At 42.0% G+C, this 9,029-nt stretch overlaps 1 protein-coding gene across 1 annotated transcript in view; it reads left to right on the top strand.

Annotated features, from left to right (window-relative positions):
- The first annotated feature begins 1,021 nt into the window (after positions 1–1,021).
- The window catches only part of LOC133513977 (neuronal-specific septin-3-like), a 57,912-nt gene continuing 49,904 nt past the window's right edge, over positions 1,022–9,029 (top strand). The window contains 1 exon segment of the mRNA XM_061845118.1: positions 1,022–1,123. Within this exon segment, the coding sequence (XP_061701102.1) occupies positions 1,102–1,123 (22 nt within the window). The 5' untranslated portion in view covers positions 1,022–1,101.

Below are 9,029 nucleotides of genomic sequence, written 5' to 3'. Positions count from 1 at the left end.
CAATCAAAAAAAATTGTAAGCAATGATTACACCCAGCAGCACGGCACAACAGCTGGTGAAACGTTGGCCTCACAGTTCTGAGGATCCGGGTTCGATGCAGGCCCCGCCCGTGTGGAGTTTGCATGTTCTCCCCGTGCCTGCGTGGGTTTTGTCCGGGCACTCCGGTTTCCTCCCACATCCCAAAAACACGCAACATTAATTGGACACTCTAAATTGCCCCTAGGTGTGATTGTGAGTGCGACTGTCCGTCTCCATGTGCCCCACGATTGACTGGCAACCAGTTCGGGGTGTACCCTGCCTCCTGCCCGCTGACAGCTGGGATGGGCTCCAGCCCTCCCTGCGACCCTTGTGAGGATAAGCGGCAAAGAAGATGGATGATTATACCCCAAAATGGGTTCATCCAAATAAATGAGATCAGACATTTCCATTTATGTCTTCAACATTTCACATTGGCACCCAGATGTCACAAGATGGCGCCAAAGTGCTTCTTTTCAATTTGACAGGGCTGCGTGCAGTCTGTGCAAATTGAACTCCTCCCCTTAATTCAACATAGTTCCTCGGCACTTCAAGGCCGCCAGATGGCCCCAAAGCACGACTCTTCTAGATGAAAGAAACTCCTCCCCCGCACTCCAACTAGTTCCCTCACCCCCGCAGATAACACGTGTCGCATTCAGCGGAGGCGCGAGTGCGCTCGATGTCCCAATGTACAAAGGGATCAAGTGTCAAGTGGCGTTTCCTGATCCCAGAGACTGCTGTGCTCTCTCTTACGCTCTCTCTTTGTCGAAATCCCTTTTTCGCACAAGCGTAATTGCGCATGATTCATCGCGGGGAAATAAGGGCCTCGCAAAAATAGCCCATCACATGCCTACAGCGGGAAACAATGGCGCTTCAGTCTTTAAGACGGGAGCATCTGAAGGGAGCAACATATGACCTGCACATGGGCCGTGTCGTCACACTGAAAGAATCAAAGCGGGGAGAGGAGGGAGGGAGGGAGGAAGGGAAGTCCAAAAAAAGACAGGGAGGGAGCGAGAGAAAGAGAGAGAGAGTGGAGTCAAAGTGCAGACGCTGCATGTGGCTCTGGAGGGAGTGAGTGATCTGGTTATGGAGGGGGACAAATTCTCAGGTAGGACACATGTTTCTTCACTCAGCACTCTCAACGGACTCTTCTTCGAATGCCTTCAAGTGTCTCTTTGTGCCTGGATACTTTCCTCTCTCCATTTTCCATTGTGTCATTCAATCCACTTTGCTGACGGCAAGTTTGCTTCTGGGGAGGTGTGCAATAGTAAGAGGCAGAGTCATACATGTAAATGTAATCTCTCTGCAAACGTTCCTTTCTCGGATCATTCGCCGCTCGGTCTTTCTTTTTGTCGTCGTTTCAAGTGCAAACAGGAAGGAGCCTTGTTTGAACAGTACTACTCTTGTCCCTCGTGGCTCTGCGGGTCACTCGCTTCTCTCTGGCCAACAGGATGTAGAAAGCCTGAGTCAGCCCGCCTCGCAAATGAGACACTTGAGTAAGGCATATCTGTGAAGGGTTTGTTATCCGTGTAAGTCGGCGGTCGTGGAGGCTGTAAAGTCGTTGGCGAGGGAAGAGTGAGTCGGAATGGGAACGGTCCAGAAGTGTCTGCAGCGGCATGTGTGTGCAGTTATACACTCGGGGACGCATCATTAGGTACACCCGCACAAGTTTGAGGGCTAATTGTGAACAGTTGTCATCGTCTTTCACAACACTTCTTTTAGTACTACTACTACCCATTACTTAGTTTAGAGTCAATTAAATAGTTATGAGTTTCAATGTTGAGGCCAAAGAGTAGGAAGTTAAGGTAACAAAAAAGACTTTTTATGTTTACACTGACAATAAAAATAATAATAATAATAATTAAGAGTAAAATTAACAAAAAGTAGTGATTAAGATGATACGTAACAAGTATTGTTTCACACTAAAATAAATATTTGAAGTGTCGAATAATAATAATAGCCACAAAAAATTGAATAATAATACATCTATATTAGTGTTTATTTTTTAGAATAAAATCGAAAAGTGTTAATTTAAATTTCTCTTACTGTGTGATAAATGAACCAAAAATACTACTAATAAAATATTATCCATCCATCCATTTTCTGAGCCACTTATCCTCACTCCGGTTTCCTCCCACATCCCAAAAAATAGGCATTCATCTGAGACTCTAAATGGCCCCTAGGTGTGATTATGAGTGCACATTTTTTTGTATATGTGCCGTGCGATTGGCTCCAGCACTCCTGCGACCCTCGTGAGGTTTATAATATTAAATTTGTATTAAAAATAATGATAAAGACGATAATAGTCGCATTTGTTTGACACTATAAAAGAGTTGCAGCATCTTATTCATAGGTGTAGTAAGGTAGCCAGAACCAATGAAAAAAAATGAATAACAGTGTAGTAATAAAAATATACTTAGATAATAATAAAAAGATATTGCAAATGATGGAAAAATATTACAATAAAAAATGTAGTAGTCATTAAAATAATATACTATTGCATATATAATTATCACAGCCCATCAAAAGGCACCTATCTATTCAAATAAACAACAGAAATGTACCTTGCTTCAAATTATTATCAATCAATATTTTTTCTCGTCACATCTAAATGATCAATTATTAGAAGCACTACTTTTCTTGGAACATAGCCGTTCTACAGCGCTACAAATTGCACAAAAAAATATAAATACCTAGAAAGTTTCCAGTACAGTACTTGCTTCTGCTGTGTGTGAATATAAATGCATCCGAATCTTAAAATGTTGTGTCTTGATGTCTGGCGTGTGTATTTTATTTAAGGCAGCTATAATTTACACTTGTCACTTTTTATGACAAAAATAAAAAATAAAAAAAAGCCTAGAGAACGGCTCCATTCAATCGAAAGGGGCTTGGGAGCCAGACACTTTCCCCCGGAGTTGACGGAGATTAAAAAAACAGGAGGAATGAAGATTTATTTCACCACACGGGCAGAAACGTGACCCCAAATGAGCGCTCATGTTGCTCCGAGTTGGACTTGAACGTGATAATATGTCAGCCTTGTGTCCACATCTTTCCATTCCCTCAAGCTTGGCAAATCGTCATAACATACAGTATATTATTTCTGCGTGTCCTCGGGCGCATATACTGTAGTGCGCAATCAATTCACGTGTCTTCTCGCTAATCTTCACTCCCGTCATGGAAGTGACGGTGATGAGCAAAGCCTGCTTTGTTTGCGCATGAGTCGACACCCCCACAGACTGGCTGAATGGACGCTTAAAGGCCATCAGCGTATGGCCCATTCATTGCAGTCACAGTGAGGTCAGCTGATGACCGCGACAGTGTGACATTCATTCGCAGTCCATGCCGGATGAAATGTCACTCTTCACACGAGGGTTGCAACATTCAGGAAAGATTTGAGCAGCTGCACTCACAATCGCACCTAGGGGCAATTTAGAGTGTCCAATTAATGTTGCATGTTTTTGGAATGTGGGAGGAAACCGGAGTGCCCGGAGGAAACCCACGCAGGCACGGGGAGAACATGCAAACCCCACACAGGCGGGGCCGGGATCGAACCCGGCTGCTCAGAACTGTAAGGCCAACGCTTTACCAGCTGAGACACTGTGCCATCCATTTACAAGAAATAAAAAAAAGTATATGCTCAATATATACTGGAGGGACAATTAGAAAGATGGAGGCATGCACTGGAAAGGAGAACTCTACACAGACTCCAGCACTCCCATGGCCCTTGTGAGGAAAAGCGGCTACAAAAAAATGGCTTTTAATGTTTTTTTATTTTATCAAATATTTATAACTTTAATTCTATTCAACATTTTAGTCCGTTTTTAAAAAAAAATGTTAGTACACGTTTAGTTTCAACTTTGCTCATTTATTTTTTGTATTCGTAAAAAAATCTTTTCTTGCATTTTTTAAATTTAATGGCTATTTTATTCAAAATTTTTCCTTTTTTAATTTTAGTCAATGTATTTTTAAACCAATTACAATTTATGTATTTATTTATTTGCTTATTTATTTAGTTTTTTTAAATACATTTTTGCAATTTTTCTCCACCATTTTAATTGTGTATTTTTATTATGATTTTTATATTTTTATTATATTATTTATTATATATTATTTATCATTATATTATTTATTTAATAAGAATATTTTAGTATATTTTTATTATTTTTATTATATTGATTTTTATTTTTTGTTGCCCCCCTCCATTTTTAACTTTATCCAAAAGTTCAGAAGGCACAGCCAGACATTAAATCAAAGGCTCACTTTTATTGCCAATTGTAGCCACATGTAAGATAATAATAGACGATAGCACCCCAGGTGGGGGGCTGAGTTGAATGATAACATGTATGAAAAAAAATATGATGTAACCCGTGTTTATAATCATATTCTTGGAAGCATTGTGGGTTCTTTTGCAGCTTTTTATAACAGTCCCTCTGTTCCATGGCATACCGGATGGAATCTTCTCCTATAAGCATGTGTTTTATTTTATTTTATTTCATTTTTTTTATTTGATAGTGGTCTCATTTTTAATGTCCCCCATAAATTAGTTTTGGACAAAGCGATCGAACGCTGCGCCCGTGTTGCTTCCCGGAGCCCAGGGATGTGTGTTTTGGTCGTCGCCATGGCAACCTGCTGAGTAGAACAATATGTGAGAGTTGCGAGGCAAACAAAGAACTATGATGCCGTCTCGTCAACTCCGTCTGTTAAATTATTACCCGGTGGAAAGGTCGAGCTGGGAAAGAAAGAAAAAATGATTATTGATTATCATCTCTATGGAGGGTGGCATCGCATGCATATGCGCGTACATTTTAGTCATGTTGCCAACAGGTGCTGCATTTGATTAAGACGCGCAAAAGCAAGTGTGGGTGCTGCCGTTCCACATTTTGTATGAAAAAAAAAAAAAAAACAGCTGCTGTCAGTACAGCTGTGCAGGCGCTCATGCGGTTGGGGAGGGGGTATTGGGGGGGGGTCGTCGCATTTGGGACAGTTTGCAATCCTCATCGCAATACTTTCCACCGACGTTCGCCGCCAGAGGTGGCAAAAGTACTCATACACTGTATTTAAGTAGCAGTACAGATTATTGGATAGCCTAATCAGGATGAGCTGCTGCAAATATATGGATTGGTATTTAACATTTTTCTATCTTCTGATTCAAGGCAATGTGGTGGGCGGGGCAGGACCCCTGTCCCCTCTGTTGGGTAGCTGACACTGGTGGTAATATTTAGTATTTAAGTATTAAGTATTTAATATTTAGTTGTATTGTTAGCTTGTAGTTGTAATAGTTGTTGTAGTCATTTTTTTCATTCTATATATATTTATATATTAGTAGTTGTATGCGTAGACATGATGGTGACAGTTGTGGTGGTTCTATGAGTAGTAGTAGTAATAGCTGTGTAGTAGTGCTTATCCTCACGAGGATCGCAGGGACTGCTGGAGCCTATCCCAGCTGTCAACGGGCAAGAGGTGGGGTACACCCTCGAACCGGTCGCCAGCCAATCGCAGGGCACATCGAGACATGCAGCCGCACCCACAATCACATCTACGGGCAATTTAGAGTGTCCACTTAATGCATGTTTTTTGGGATGTGGAGGAAACCGGAATGCCCAGAGAAAACCCAGGCAGGACACGGGGAGAACATGCAAACTCCACACATTGTAGTGTAGAAGCATGTAATGGTGCGTTAATGCAATGTTTTCCTTTGGCTGTGGCCTCCCGCTCGTGTTATCTATCTTTTCACCTTCCTGTCTTCCTCCTCCTCATTGACGCCGTCTCCCATGTGAAGGGAAGCCAGGTCCAGCCGCGCAGCACCTTAAATACAATCACATATAAAACTAAAATATATAAAATTTCATACAGACTGACTCACTTGTGCCGTTGAACCAACTGAACCGTGTCCATTTGTTTGTTTGATAGTTAACGGCATTAATGAAGGACTTTGCGTGCTTGTGTCTATTTCCGCATGTGCCCGTTCGGCATTTGCGAGGCGTTGTCGCCCGGGCACGACGCTTTTGCGACAGCCGTGCTCAGCCCGGCATCCACTTCTACATATTTAGCCTCTTCTCCTTCTCGGAGCGCCGCTCTCGGTCCGTCCTACATATGAGTACAGTCGGACGTTTGTCTCCCGTCATCTGGAGTGCAACATAACACCAACAGCTGTACATTCATACATATTACAGTACTCTACTGTACACTCTGTACTGTAATCTTCACGCCATAACTTTGAGAAATATTTATTTTCACAATGCTCTCATGACATTTATTCATGGGTTTCTATCTATCTATCTCTATCTATCTATCTATCTATCTATCTATCTATCTATCTATCTATCTATCTATCTATCTATCTATCTATCTATCTATCTATCTATCTATCTATCTGTCTGTCATAGTATATTATTAGTTGTTGTGTAATAATCATAGTACTACAAGTAATAGTAGTAGGAGCAGCAGTAGGAGAAGTAATGGTGGTGGTGGTGTTGATAGTAGCCGCAGCGGTGGTACAAGAAGTATTGCTAGTAGAAGTAGTGACTGCAGTAGTTGTAGTAATTGTAGTAATAGCAGTAGTAGCAGGAGTACAAATCCCAATTGTGACATTTTGTAAAACATACAAAAAAAAAACAGAATAAAGTGATTTGCAATTCCTTTTCAATTGATACCCAATTGAATATACAACAAAGACAAGGTAATGTTCAAAGTGATCATTGCAGTTTTTTGAATGTATTTATTTTTTGCAAAGATTCTCTCATTTTTGAATTAGTTCCCTTTCTTGCTTGATACACAGCTTCAGTTGTTCAACAGTCCGGTGTCTCTGCTGTATTTTGCGCTTCCTATTTTCAATTGGAGACAGTTCTGACTACTGGCACGCCAGTCTAGTACTTGCTGTACTTGCGTGAGAATTACACTCTGTGTATAGCTTACTTTGCCTCTCAGTCCACTACCCACATTCTAATGCTATATAGCATCTATGTTGTGGTGTTATAATGTGATAAATAACAGATTGAATAGAAATGGTGCGGCAAAGCAAGTAGACAGACATTAACTGTACTCAGTCATGTCACAATCTTTCCCCTCTCTGAAGAATGACTAATATTAGCGCTGCACCGATGAACTTATCAGGGAGCTGATGCCGCGTAACAAAACTGTTTTCACTCCTTTTAATACTATTATGTAATTAAGTTTTTAAATATAAAGTACAATATTATTTGTTGTTATTGTGTGTGCTGCTTTTCATCATGAAAGTACACATTACAACATTTTTGGTTTTGTTTATTTGGGGGAAGGATGGAACAGATTAATGGGACTGTCATTGGTTTTAATGGGAAAAGATGATTTGGGGTACAAATGTTATGAGTTGGGTTTGTGGCGTGGTGCAGTTTACTTCCCCTCTCTTCATGACAATTATGATTCTGAATGACTTCTATTGTTGCTTAGAACCCCCATAAAAAAGCATTCTCTTGCTGTTGCAGTCCGACAGTTGTTACAACAGATTGGATTAGCACCGTCTGGGCTTGCAAGGACATGCAGTGGAAGTGGGCTTCTCACCCTCCTGCGGGTGCGCGTGGGGTTGAAAAGAAGTGTCGGTTGTTGGCCTGATTTCATGCATGTGTTTCTCCACCAATGTCTTTACATATTTGCCCATGCATCTGCCGGGTCACACATGTCGCCGTCGAGTTTTGGCGTGCGTCCTCATGTGAAAAAAATCTCACGGGTGTGTGTGACGAGGGTGTGTCCTAGGGTGGGATTCTCCACATGTCATCGCTTTTAATACTGTGCGACAAGGTTGCCCGTGGCAACAAGGGTTTTATTCGGAGGTGCACTGCTGACCCCTGCTGGGGAAATATGGCGTAATATTGAGGGGATCGTATCGTGAAGTATGCGAAAAATGTGTTTGTCGCAGACAAGTAAGGATTGCTTGTAGTGGTTATTTATACAGTAGCTTATTTAGTTATGGAAACTTTCATCGATCCATTTTCTTTGCTGCTTATCCTCACAAGGGTCGCGGGGAGTGCTGGAGCCAATGCCAGTACACCCTGAACTGGTTGCCAGCCAATCGCAGGGCACATCGAGACGAACAGCTACACTCACAATCACACCTAGGGGCAATTTAGAGTGTCCAATTAATGTTGCCTGTTTTTAGGATGTGGGAGGAAACCGGAGTGCTCGGAGAAAACCCACGCAGGAACGGGGAGAACGTGCAATCTCCACACGGGCGGGACGGGATTGAACCCGGGTCCTCAGAACTGTGAGGCCAACGCTTTACCAGCTGAGCCCACCGTGCCGCCTCAGAAACTTTACCTGTGCCAAAGAATTTACATCTGGGTCACTTCCAGTGTCGATATTCCAGCCATGTGTGCAGCTTTATTCGTAGCCAGACATATCAGCGTCTATTATCTTTTTTTTTTTTTTTTTTTTTGCATATTTTGCTTGGTCCAGTGGCAGACAGATGGGATGCGAGTTTGCTCCTCGATCGCAGGTTTTGCTGCAGTTAAGACTTTTGTCGTCGTAAATCTGCACGCTGGAGTGTGCGCCTGTGTTTAGGATCAGTAAAAATGCTTAAAGAAACGCAGGCTACACATTTTGGTTCCAGTGTAAGCAGTACATTGGCAGTGAGATCATGCAAGATGGTAATTCTGATCACGAGACGATCCAGAACATTGGGGGGAATTTTTCATCTTGCTATAGTTTTAGCAGTGGTGGTACGAGTCGTGGTATTGGTCATGAGTTCTTCTTTTCCTCAGTTAATATTTTTAGCAGCATTCTGCTCAATACTTTACTTTGTAGTTATTATGATTGTGCAAACGATTGGTTTTGGTTTGTCAAGAGAGATTTCTTCTTCCGTGACACTGTTACATCAATCCAACGTGACCGCTAGCGCCCGGATCCATAATTCCAATCAAGGCAATCACATGACCGTAAATCTCTGCGGCCCCGCACAGAAGCAAAAGATTGATTTGTATGAAACGTTGAGCAAACAGAGGAAACAACAGGCAGTGACTTGACGGCAGAAGAGCCCCAGC

This window comes from Syngnathoides biaculeatus, chromosome 16 (genome assembly GCF_019802595.1).
Source record: "Syngnathoides biaculeatus isolate LvHL_M chromosome 16, ASM1980259v1, whole genome shotgun sequence".
Classification (NCBI taxonomy): Eukaryota; Metazoa; Chordata; class Actinopteri; order Syngnathiformes; family Syngnathidae; genus Syngnathoides; species Syngnathoides biaculeatus.
Note: the sequence above shows the minus strand (reverse complement) of the source record. Positions and strands in the feature narration are given on the sequence as shown.